General features: G+C 39.7%; 1 protein-coding gene across 3 annotated transcripts in view; it reads left to right on the top strand.

Annotated features, from left to right (window-relative positions):
* The window catches only part of LOC145985963 (DNA damage-regulated autophagy modulator protein 2-like), a 55,527-nt gene that overhangs the window by 629 nt on the left and 41,119 nt on the right, over positions 1-13,779 (top strand). For 2 of the 3 annotated variants that reach the window (XM_083120110.1, XM_083120109.1), the window contains exons 2-3: positions 3,489-3,612; positions 4,763-4,884. In XM_083120110.1, coding sequence (XP_082976236.1) covers positions 3,489-3,612; positions 4,763-4,884 — 246 coding nt within the window. Of the gene's footprint in view, positions 1-3,488; positions 3,613-4,762; positions 4,885-7,243; positions 7,468-13,779 lie in introns of all 3 variants that reach the window. The other variant, XM_083120111.1, reaches the window with a different exon arrangement.

Genomic DNA, 13,779 nt, shown 5'->3' with positions numbered 1-13,779 from the left:
GGAGCAAGGCCGCGCATTGCGTCACAGAAGCGGATGGAATCTAGTGAGCAGAGCGAAGCAGTACATGCTGCTCGAAGTCTAGTAACTGCAGTCGCTTTTCCCCCTCCACTCAATACCGTTCCCTCTCGCGGGTTCATTTGTGGAGCCGTCTCGCGTCACTACTTGCGCAGAGACTTTCGTTTTCGTTCGCCTGCTACAGAGCGTATGGTTTATTTGCCGAATTTATTAATGAGTTTAAACATTCCTTTATCATTTTACGTTGCTTTTCTGCCCTATTTTAGTTGAGAGGGGCTGCTTAATTCTCGGGAGGGGGGATAGACCTTGTTAGACATCGTGAGGGCGATTGCAATTTAAGATTACTATTAAGCCACAGATGCCAGTGCTCAGTGGCGTGCCACGTTCCGGAGAGGATAGCACCAGTCCGGCTTAGGCCAGAGTAAAACGTGAGATACTCAGGGCAACTAAAACTGAATGATAACAAGGAATTAAAGGAAACAACTTGTTTAACCCACTACAGAAGGTATGAACCGACATATATTCTGAAAACGTTTGGCATAATACATTTCAGATACTTGATTAAATTGCTTTATACAATTTCATATAAAAATGTTTGCTTTTTAATTCTTCCACTTTCTTCTCCTATGGAATTCTTCTGTAGGTTAACATCTTTATGTATGTATGTATGTATGTATATATATATATATATATATATATATATATATATATATATATATATATATATATATATATAAGTACTGCTAATCAGGTTTTAGGAACCAAAGCATATGAAAAAAATGAAGATTGGTATGATGAAGAATGTAAAAAGGTGGTTAAAGCAAAAAATGAAGCTAGAAATAGATGTCTTAATAGAACTACAAGAGCAAATAGAGAAAAATATGAAAATCTGAAAAAGCATGCTAAGAAAATGTGTAGAGAAAAGAAACGCCAAGCAGTAAAAACACAAATAGAAATGTTACAAGAACTAAACACCAAAAAAGAATATAGAAAATTCTATCGAACCCAGAAAGTTATAACACAACAGTATAAACCAAGAACTAGAAACCTAAAATCCAAAGATGGTCAAATCCTAACTGAACAAGCAGAAATAATGAATAGATGGAAAGAACACTTCCAGGGAGTTCAACACAACCAGGATTTAGAAGTGCCCTATAGGAATACGATGAATCAGCAGGATAATGAAAACATATTAGTTGATGCACCAACATACGAAGAAGTGGAGACAGTAATTAAAAACTTTAAAAAGATGAAAGCACCAGGAATTGACAATATGAATAGTGAACTTATACAAGCAGCTGGAAAAGAAATGTATCGTCGAATACATAAACTTATAATTAATATATGGAATCGAGAACAAATGCCAAATGATTGGAACATAGCACTAGTATGCCCTATACTTAAAAAAGGAGATAAAACAGTCTGTGAAAATTATAGAGGCATATCACTATTAAACAACCTATATAAAATACTTGCAGCAATAATTAACATCAGACTAACTGATTATGCTGAAGACATTATAGGAGAGTATCAAAGTGGATTTAGGAACAACAGAAGTACTACAGATAACATCCTGATGATGCGTTTGATTTTTGAGAAATGCTATGAATATGATATAGATTTGCATGTCTTGTTTATTGATTTCAAACAAGCTTTCGATTCAATATATAGACCAACAACACTACAAAGGCTACAAGAAATTGGAATACCAAATAAATTAGTAAGATTAATTCGAATGACAATTCAAAACACTAGAGCCTCAGTTAAAATTGAAAATGAAAGATCGGACTTTTTCGATGTCATGACAGGAGTGCGCCAAGGAGATCCTCTTTCAGCAACATTATTTAATTTAGTTTTGGACTCGGTGATTAAAAAATTAGATGTGAGAGGAGACATCAGTACGAGACTAAAACAAGTCACAGCATATGCTGATGATGTAGCTATTGTAGAAAGAACTAAGAAAGCTCTTTCAGAAACGTTTATAAGCCTAGTAGAGGAAGCTGCAAGAGTAGGACTCCAAATTAATGAAAAGAAAACTAAATACATGAATATTAATAGAACTAACATGAATAATAATAGATCAATATTAATAAATAATTACTCCTTTGAATGTGTTAGTAATTTTACATACCTTGGATCTATACTTAATGAAAACAATAAAATAGAATCTGAAATAGATGAAAGAATAAGGAAAGGTAATAAGGCCTATTATGCAAATGTATCCCTGTTAAAATCGAAACTTCTGAAACGAAATACAAAAATGAAGATATATCTTACTATGATAAGACCAGTGGTTACATATGCTGCTGAAACCTGGACCCTAACACAGAAAGATAGAAACAAACTAAGTATATTTGAGAGACAAATTTTAAGGAAGATCTTTGGCCCGGTACAGATAGAACATGATATATGGAGAATAAGAAATAATGTGGAACTAGAAAAATTAATCAATGGTGCAGACATTATACGAAATATTAAAAGTCAAAGAATTAAATGGTTAGGCCACATAAAAAGAATGGATAACATGAGAACTATAAAACGTATACTAGAATGGAAAACTATGGGAAGGCGACCAATTGGAAGACCTAGGATGAGATGGATTGAAGATGTATGCGAAGATTTAAAGATTCTCAAAGTTAGAAATTGGAAAGAAATGGCAAAGAAGAGGAAAGATTGGAATGATTTGTCTGAGAAAGCTAAAACCCACAAAGGGTTGTGATGCTAATGGAAGAAGAATATATATATATATATATATATATATATATATATATATATATATATTTCCACAGGCTTTTTCTTCTATACAACTTCTCCTATGTTCTTTTTCTATGGAATGGACTGATGGTCTTCTTCTTCTATGTAATAATAGGTTTCATCTTCTTATCTGAAATTCCCCAGGCTTCTTCTTCTATACGGAATTCCCCAAGCTTCTACTTCTATGGACTACTCGGCTTCTTCTTCTAGTCTTCTTCTTCTATGGATTGCTCGGCTTCTTCTTCTAGAGGCTTCTTATTCTGAAGATTTTCTGCTTACATCTGCATGCGTGTATTCTTCTCAGATTACAACCCTTTGTCTACATATACTTCTGGGATTACAACCCTTTATTTGCATACATTTATTCTTCTGGGATTACAACCCTTTATCTGCATACATTTATTCTTCTGGGATTACAACTCTTTATCTGCATACATTTATTCTTCTGGGATTACAACCCTTTATCTGCATACATTAATTCTTCTTGGGTTACAACCATCTATCTGCGTACATGTCTGTGACGATATTTTCTTGACGAAATATCGCGATATCAAATTTCCGATATCGTCCATCCCTACTCTCCTGCATTCGATAGGCCGAAAAGGGAAGGGTTGACAGCAATCTCTTCCTACCTTCCTTCTGCGCAGCACTGTACACAACACACTCATCTGGCTACGATGAAAAATGTAATCTCCAGGGTTTTCTTTTATCTCTTCCAGAAGAATTGAAGCATTACCTGTCCCAGTTTTCCAACATTTATTACGTCTTCATCGACGGCAGTTTAGAACCATGGCTGCTGGCCTTGGCAGTGTCAGTGGCGATTCCCATGGTGTTTATGATCACGTGAGTTCACTTAAACGTCTTTTATTTTTAATGTTCATGTTATACAAGGTTAGGTGGTGTTAGGTGAAGCACAGATAGAGGCGGATTTACCTGACAAAGGTCCTGGTTTACATTATGTTACATTGTTTGTTACTTCTCCATATGTGAGAGGACTAACTAACTAAAACTAACTAACTCTCTAGCCTTCTTAAACCCGAAGGTTCATGGCTGCAGCAACACAGGCCTTCCATCTGTCCCTATCTTGAGCAAGATCTATATACTCTTTTCCATCCCTACCGATTTCCTTTAGGTCCATCTCAACGTTGTCCCTCCATCTTCGTCTTGGCCTTCCTACAGGTCTCTTACCAAGAATTTAACCGATACCACTATGAGCCTACACCGATATACTCTTCCTGCCTATGAGTGCCCTGAATAGGGGAAAATGATCTATTTACTTTTTTCTTCTCCCTATTGTTTGTAACTCGTTCCCTTCTTTCATATTCATTCTAACTTTTGATCATATGTACTACGTAGACATTTAAGCGAGAAGTGCATGCTCAACCAGAACTCGAACCCGGTTCTTCTGACATACTGTGACATACCGTGCCCTCGCAATTGATTGGACGCTTTCGCATGTTGTCCCCAGACGGCGTGCATGTGACGACTACCAAGGTTCCTATTGGTTACCTGCACTAGTTGGTTCCCCCTAAATTAGATAAGGATACCAATACTGCCCAGGTACCTCACTGAGAGGAATTAAGAGCGTATGTGCTAAACCGGTTATTTACATGCGTGTATAAATATAAATAAACTTTTACTAGTTGACTTTTGACCTTTCCATACTAAACCCCACAAGCCCTGAGATACTTTGAGTTCATGTCTTCGGCTGGCTACAAGCTAGCGTATATGTGTACACTTTTGCATCTCTTCATGGTGTAGTGTGCAGTGCTACGGCGCGAACGTTGCATAGTACTTTGAATCCCAATATGTATATACTTTATAATTATACCTTACAAATTATACACCAACATAAATATAATAAATAACATGTTATGTAAATTATTATAAGTAGTATCTAGTGATAATTACACTCTTTTTACAGTATGATAAAATTATTTAAATTCGACAATATAGAAATGTGGTTCTCTTTCTGAAAATATCTATCTTTCAGGTGGGCCACTTCTATAGCTCTGGGTCACGTCAAATCGTACTTACCTGCATTCAGCGAAGCAGCTGACGTTGCACCAGAGAGCTGTATTCTAGCACAGTGCTTGAACTTCGTTGCGGCAGTGAGTGAGTATATAATGATAAGTTTCATTTAATAAGTGGAAAGTCACGAGTATTTTATAGGCAGTGAGAATGCTTGAATCACTAGCAAAAATGTGTGGGAGTTCAAAGCGAAAACAATAGAGAATGGCTTCGATTTGCAATAATCACCTAGTTTCTGCAGACAGACAATTTATATTTACTAATGTAACTTTCCAGAGGTTAACTACTAAACTTTTAATTATGGTACCATACTCCCATCAGAAAAATGGCGTCGAATTAGAGATTGTTTTCAGATTTTAAACCTATCACTTCTTGCGGAAGTTAATGAGGTTTTAAATTTCATTAATTTCACCTATCATTGACATTATGCCATGTGATACTTACTGTTCTCTGTTCGCTGTAAGAACGAAGTCAATGTAAACAAATACACGTGGCTTGCGAGAGATCCTATTGGTTATTCGAATGTCAGCTGTGCAGAAATAGTAGTAATATTGTGCGTGTGATGAAGCCATGCCATTCAAGTAGCTGCTACATTGAAGATGTGGGACATTATATTATGATCTGTACACAGGACTCTAAATGTACCGGAGGGGACCGGAACGCCGTTATGGTTCGTGAATATCTGTAACCTTCCCGTTCCTTCTCGTCAGAAATGGCAACGGACAGTATCTTGTGGTTCTCCTTTCAATTTTTATTTATTATGATTATTTGTCGTGTCTTGTGGATTCGATTGTTTTTACAGGGATATCCTCTTTCACAAGATCTCTTTTTATGGTCACTTATTTGTCTTAAGTTGAGCAGATATATTGTTGACGTTCTGAAAAATAAATCGAATCCTTGATCATACGCAAAATAACAATATGGAAATATATTTCACTGCCGTAAATTGTCTTCACAATGCTTATTAAAAGAATCAAGTATTCAGAATATGTGCACTGAATTTTAAAAATCCCGGTTGTGTGAGCTGACTACTATTCACGCTTTCCGTCTGTTTAAATTTTAAAAAGGAAAGAAAATTTCAGAAGACTCCTGTTTGATGTACTTTGCATTGACTTCGGATCGGACTTAAATTATTTTATATTTATGTAAATATTTTAATATTTACTATAGGTGTGTTTCTTTCACCTACGTCACAAACTGTTGCATTGTGGCTTCGGGCAGCCATCATTGAGACCAGTTCTTGTAAGCGTAAGGAATTCAAACGGTCGGGCGGGAGATACTAACACAGGCATTCGTGATATGAAACAAACGCCGAGTTGGTTCAGATGTAACAAACGCTACGTGGTGGATATTTCTTTGCAAACGTCAAATAAATTTGACCGAAAACATAGCGGCTGTGCGCATCCTGACGTCACATGAAACCTACCTATTATTAACTGCAATACAGCACATCATTTCACTATACCGCGTTTGTTAGAACCTGTCCCGTTTCCCGCGCTAGCGATCGCTCGACAGTTTCGGTGCCAATGAGAAACGAGGAAAAAATCGTCTGCTGGGCGCGAGGAGCGAATGGAAGCCAGAAGAGAGGCGCTTACGTAGACGCTGTTGCGACGTTGCGCATTTTAATTGGCTGCCTGGCTTTGACTTTCCCCAGCACGGAGAAAAGCCAGCGACCAGCTAGCGCGGGAACCGGGACAGGTTGTAACAAACGCGGTATAGTCGTTAATTTCGTCACTGCAGTAGTCAGAGACAAATGAAAAAATAAGGACAACACCATGTCAACGAAGCTAAAACGTTCAGTTTCGTGAAATTTTCCATTTCGAGCCCTGGTTTTACAGCTATGACCAATATAAATCAGATTTTGCTTGCATCAACAAATTTTAACCTCCTGCCACCCATATAAATCTTTCTGCAATACATTATTTTGACGCAACTCCTAGAAAGAGAAGTGCCTCCCCCATGGCGTCATTGCCTTGTAATCAAGGGGTCCCGGGTTCGATACCCGGTGGAGGCACAAGTGGTTCGGATCCCACCTTAAACTGTAGGTCCAGTCCCGATTAGCCTTACTGTGCATAAAGTGGACTTAAAACAGCAACTCAAACAAGCAACTCCTAGAAAGAGAATATCTTAGATTCAAAGAAATTGAGGTGGGAATGGTGTGTTCGGTCACACATTTCACCTTAAATTGTTTAATATTTGAAGTTTTGCTTGAAACGCCCACCATCAACCAAGTTTATAATTTCTAGGCAAATAGTACCTACCCTTGATTCACGCATAAATCTGGCAACATGGAACTCGGTTGCCATGACAAACGGTGCTGCCATCTGTTATCAAAAAGTTACTGCAAAATTGCCTTTTGTCTCCCTGAGTTGTATTAACATTCAATGGAAGTTAATGCAAATGTCAATACTAGATATTAATCCCAGCATGCCCTTCTTCCCAGTGGCCTTTGTGTTCTACTTTCGGTACAGATACGTCCTGCGCTACCTGGAAGATTTTCCTGACGAGAGCGTGGAGGACTTGAACGTGTACTCCCTGTGGGCTGGGCTCTTCCACTGCCTCGGCTTCACCATGGTCGCCAACTTCCAAACGTCAAACGTAAAGCCGCTTCACTTGCTGGGAATTGCCCTCATCATCTTCTCCGGCAACTTCTTGTACTGGTTTCAGGTAGGTGCAAGGTTGCCGACTATCCTGCATTTCACAATCTCATTTTGATGTCTTGTAACAGTTTATATTTTATATGGTTTTAATGTGTGTGTGTGTAATGCATTACGAGAATGTATTTTCTTGTTTTAGTGTAGTATTTCTTAATCTTTTATTTTCCACTGACCGTTTTGTTACAGTGGACCTCCAGAACGAAACTCACTATTTCAGGTCACAAGATGCTATTTTTAAAATTATTCATAAAGGGTCTCTTTATTGCAATTATACTAACAAACTCTCTAGCCTTCTTAAACCCGAAGGTTTATGGTTGCAGCAACCAAAGCCTTCCATCTGTCCCTATCCTGGCCAAGATCAATCCAATCTTTTCCATCCTTATCGATTTCCTTTAAGTCCATCTCAATGTTATACCTCCATCTTCGTTTTGACCTTCCTATAGGTGTCTTACCACCAGATTTCCAAACAAGAATCCTGTAAACTCTTCTTTCCTCTCCCATTCGTACCACATGGCCTGCCCACCTAAGTCTTCTTGATTTAATTATTTTAATAATATCTGGACATCTATAATTGAAGACTAAAATTGGTAAACGCTGTAAGTGCCACAATAATTCAAACACCGTTTTCCACGTTAAACTGTGAAATGTGCCATGCTTTATAATGTGGTAAACGTGAAATGTGGCTGGTAGCCCTCTAAGTAGTTTAAAGGGCGTGTAAAGAGGTCACTAGTGTGAACGTTCTTACGGGCTGATGTGCTGAACGATGCGATTTCCCAACACTTTCGCTTTTGGCACTTACAACGTTTACCACTTTTAGTCCTCAATTATACAATACAATTTATTACAATACAATATTTTAGTGAAATAATTATAAATTTATGTTGGTTTATTGACGGCTTGGAAGTAAGGGTTTTCATAGTTAAAAAGTTTTGTATTATGAAGACTTAATACAAAGGGTAAACAAAAATGTCGTTTATACCTCTACCAAGCCACGGAGCATACTTAATTTAATTTGTTTATTTAATTGATACTCTGTATAAATACTCGTAACATTTTCTCAGCTTTCGTGCTTCTTTGCTGTCATTACATTACCACACTGCACCGTTACTCACGAATCAGACAAGAAGCTTCACACTGCACGAACGCGACCGACGAAGCCCCTACCTCTGCTGCTCGCTCTGGAGTCCACACGTGCAATGGCGGCGATTAGGGAGGCGAGGGGGGCAGATGCCCCACAATTTAGCCACTTTTGCCCCCGCACTATGGTAAATCTTATCTACAAAGAGAAATATACTGTCTTTGAACCCCCAGTTTGAACACCTTGTCCCCCGGTTTTGGAACCCAATTGCCGCCACTGCTGACACATGCATACGAGAACGTTCTTCCACAAAACGGCGGGTTGACCAGACCTTTTAGGAATTTTTCTGCAATCCTGACATTCGTTAATTAGCGTCGCTAGTCTTCCGATTTTGACTAATCGTGACAACGATGATTAGAAGGAATTGACGAACGGACACTCGCAAAATAACACCTACTCCCAGACAGGGACTCGAATCTGGAACTTTCGAGGTAGCAAGATCGTAAATCGATCACTCAATGCACTCACCCAGCGAGCCGGTATATAACACACATTTTAAAATTTTAATTACTTGCAATATATACATAGGCTACGCAGTTGCAATATAGCTACGTGTGTATGTGTATATCTGCCTAACTGTGTTCATAGCCAATAGTCCTATACACTTCTGAAACGATTATTACATATTTTACAACACACTTGCGGAATGATAGAGTAGCGCATTGCAGAGCTGAGCGGGGATTGCGTTCGAAGCTCTCATTCTCTTTAATCGTTTATATTGTTGTAATCCCGTGTTACCAGGGATCTGAGGTCACAGGGATGCTTTAATAATACATTTAGGTAGAGCTTAAATGTACTTGCGAGTTGAACCTGCTCCGACTATACGACGCACGCTTTTAGAAGCGATATCGGGCGGGGCCACGCAGAGGGTGTGCGTGGCGATCAGCCAATGGCAGGAGCGCAACGTTGTACAGTTAGGAGACTGCGGCGCGGAAGTTAAAAGCCGTGTTCTGTATTTTTCTTGCGCGCAAGAAGTTTTCATAAAATTCGCCACTTTAAGGTTCATCATAAGATGGGGAAAGACATTTTGAACCTGACTGTCCAAGTCCCATGAATTTCCGTCGCTTACAGCCGGAGTTATCGTTCCTTGAAGAAACAAGGGAAACATCACCTTTCATTTCCTTCCGCTTGTTTTTTTTCGTTCCCATCGTGTTGACGCAGCTGAGTTGTTGTGTCTAGGGAAAACTGTGGGTGTTAAATTCGCCTCGATATAAACAATGACCCTTCCTTGTTCTGGGCGTTCTCGAACATTGAAAGTCTGGGTCAGTTTGAGTTCAGCATTTCCGTAGCAAGGCTGGTGTAAAATTATTCGCTTATCGTCCCCTCGTGCGCCACAAAGAACAGTTTGTGAAAATATTAAATACAGCCCTTTCGTGCGATAGTGTGTGTTCCGTGTGTTCTTTTTATTTTAAATAATGTCACTCTCAAAACTTAGCACCAGTAGTACAAGCACCAGGGGTACAAAATCTAATCATTAACCTCCAGGAGAGTGACTCGGAAATGAGTGAAATCAGTGACACGGAGACCTAGGAAGACAACGAGAGCGGTGATGAGTAAATACCTTCAAGCTTCTTTCAGGTATGGGTTTCTCGTATATGCTACAGTGATATGATATTATAATCCTGTGTAGAAATATTCACTATGTTATTTCACGTTACTCATATCCTGTGCATGCATTATCAAAATAATGGACATATCGCGAATCTTCTGTCCTTCCCTTGCGCTAGCAGTTAGTTTGGCAACAGCGCAGTAGCACTGGCTGGGTATTGGGTGAACTCATGTTCCTTCTAAAAGCGTGCGCCGTATAAGAGGAATGAGATATGGAAGGTTGAATTTAAAGGTTATTTACGCTTGTTCATACCTGGTAGGCGAATGATGTTCTTGTCCAGATGCTTCTTGCAGACCGAATTGTGACTGATGTCAAGGTTCGATACTGTGACCCTTGACTCACTGTTCCGAGCAATCCCGCGCGACTGGATGCATGCTTATGCAGCCGTAAACTTCGTGTACCGTCGTCGTAGTTAAGTTAGTTGTAATGTGTAGCAGAGTAATACAAGAGTAATGAGAGACTAATGAGAGTCCAATGAGAGCGAGCTCTGGGGCGAGCTTCCTTTTATAGTCTTTGGCTTCGAAAGGTTATTACACCTTTCGAACACGCTGGATCATTTTAGATCCACGTATTTGCCTTTCAGTCATTGCTTCACGGAAGTTACGAAGTTTGCGCATTCTTGGGATCGCTCGCTGGTCGGACAATTCCAGTGAATAAAGAAGCGTAAATATTCTCTTGACGAGGTTTTCTCGTATTTGTAATCACCATATCTCTACATTCCCCTTGTTAAGTCAATCGATCCATTCTGTGAGGAGGTTAGATTTAAAATTATCATTTATTAAAATTCCAAAACCGTAGAACACAAATACACCAAATTATTCACCAAAATATTCACATCACCAAAATATTCATATCACCAAGCACCGTTGAACAAAACACGTAGAGAAAAAAAAAATTAAACTGTAGGTCAAAGCCTCTTGTGTACTCAAAGAGTTGGAGCACTAACAAACGAAGTCTTGAGGCATAAAAAAGAATCGTGTAGTATTGACACATAACTAGTTTCGAATAAAACACGACGACACTATAACAGCTGGAAAACACAGGTCATCACACAGCGAAAGAACCTAGCACAACACACGTGGGGCTGTTGATTGTTTGCATAGTCCAAAGTACACGCTGGAAGGCAAGCATATGGTTGGGCGGAGCATTGAGCAATCGTCACTATGGCAACGCCAGAGACTGCAAGTCGCCATAGGCGTAGCTTACTCGGCAGCAGACGAAAAATGACATATCATAATGAAGAGTCGTAGCAGCATACCTCACACAGGGCTTGAAAATGTAAATACACTAAAATAGACAGCAGCATCCATGGGCACAAACCTGGTGATGTACACGAAATGTTCGCATACGAAATATGTGAGCGTAACGTCATTTGAGCGAGGCCGTAACACTGGAACAGACTTGCGGCCAAAAGGAACTGCGCTCAACACGGGATACGATGCAAGCGATGTCTTCAAGCACTGGGTGGGAGGAGCTTCGCCGAGGGAGTTCTCCGTGACGTCATAGGAATGGCATTCAGACGAAGATGAATCTCGAGCGTACGATGTCGCTGCTGCGGGAGACGTCCTGAGGTGGATGGGTGTAAAACGTTCCAGTACTGCAGCGCGTCCGGGATGATGAAAAAATCAGCCGATCGGTCCAGACGGGATTGGGTCTTTCGGTGCTGGAAGTCCACAAGATTGTCATCCGTTCACTTCAAAGAGCCAAGATCTCTCTCTCGGAAGCACAGGCAGCAGATCCTCATGGTGAATGATCCAGCAGCAATCGTGGTGATGATATTGAAACAAGCGAAAAGGAAAAATTAGGAAAAATGAAAAGGGACCGGAGCAGTGTTATAATAAATGTTGGCGAGTAATAAAGTCAACAGAAAAAGGACTTTCAAATGAAACTGGAGGAGAATTTCGAGGGGGAGGGGAGGTAGTATCTGATCGAAGTGACGGCGAAGGGGCGGGGGTTACTTATATTATGCAGAGTTTATAAGAGGACCTGTGTATGAATGACAGGTTTACAGGGGGAAATTTCGCCGGGGGGCAACAAGGGGGCTGGGGGAATACCCGGACAAGCCGGGAGAAGGGGCGGTGGCGGCGGGGGCCCCACTGGAGGTACCGCAAGTCGACGTCCTTTCAGAAAAGTGGTGGTACATCGGTTAGGAATAGTTGTTTGTTGTTTCGTACCAAAGGAGAAAGGGGGCGGGGAAGAGGGGGTGGTTTTGGAATAACTGTTGTCTCCGGGGCATGTGAAAGTAATTGTAAAGCAATTGGGGAACTTATAGAAGGTTTCTTTAATCATTTTTGGGGTGTTGTGACACGTGATTTGGGGGAACAACAGCAAGATGTAATCAATAATACCAATAAAATAAGAATGCCGATAAGAGTTATCACGATGGTCGCGATAATAGCATAATGATCGGGAGACATCTTGTGGTAGGAGTCTGAAATGTGAAAAGAAAGGGGAGTTCAGTGATAATAGAACGAACTAAGTGATTACGAGACATTTCCATCTGTAATATGTGTAAATGTCGTATAGAAAATAATTGCAGGAATTTTACATGTATAGTGAGCAAAGGATTAAGCGCCTTCGATTCGCTGCTAACCAAAAAAAAAAAAAAAAATAAGTGAAAGAGAATAACTAATAGATTTATAAAAGTTCATGGAAAGAGAGAGTAGGTATTTCATTTCCGAGCATATCTAAAACTACCAAGATCGTTAATGGAGAAGGCGGTAATGTCCTTAGAACGCTCTGTTAATGAAACCTGAAAAAATGCGCTGGACATATCCAAAATTGAGTAGAATTTCTTACCAGCCATCTCTGCCATAATAGTGGAGATATGAGGGGTTTGTAAAGATATCGGAGCTATTAAAAGGTTTAGAGCCCGAAAATCTGAAATAAAACGATAAGTTTCTTGATTAATAGGACTGGGTGTCGATAGGGACTCCCTTCACAGCGTTCTATAACACCTTGGTCTAATAATTTCTGAATTTCCTGTTTCATGGGTTTTCTGTAATGAAAGGGTATAGGGTAGGTCTTGGCATACACTGGGGTGTCATCTGTAAGATTGATGTCATATTCCAAAACGTTAGTTTTAGTTAATTTATCCCCTGGCCAGAGAAAAATATCTGCATACGTGTATGCGAGTTTAGGATTTTTTCCAGTTTTAACGTTGAGCAGGGAGGGATCAAATTTCGGTTGGCTTTCACTGATATGTTGTTTTACTGTGCTATTTTCATTACAAGCGAATGAAAATGTGACATCTTCGCTTTTATTTTCCCAAATGGAAGTGACTTCATTTAAAATTTCACATGTCGATATTTCGCCTAATATCGTGTCTGTTTCCAAAGTGATTGTGCTTTCAGTAGGGTTGTGTATGTGAATGACAGGTGATTGAGGGTTTACTGTAGCATTGGGAAGGACTACTGCATGCTGAGTCATAAGAGAGGCAGATGGGGTAAAAAGTACAGGCTTAGGAGTGTTAGGTGTCGTAGTGGTAAGTTTCAAATTGATATAAGTTTTGGATCGTGGATTTAACTGAATTGTTTTTGAAAGGGTAGCTTTCCCCGTATACACATTTGCATTTT

This window comes from Lepisma saccharinum, chromosome 3, assembly GCF_977018435.1.
Source record: "Lepisma saccharinum chromosome 3, izLepSacc3.1, whole genome shotgun sequence".
NCBI lineage: Eukaryota > Metazoa > Arthropoda > Insecta > Zygentoma > Lepismatidae > Lepisma > Lepisma saccharinum.
This window is presented reverse-complemented; position numbering and strand designations above follow the sequence as displayed.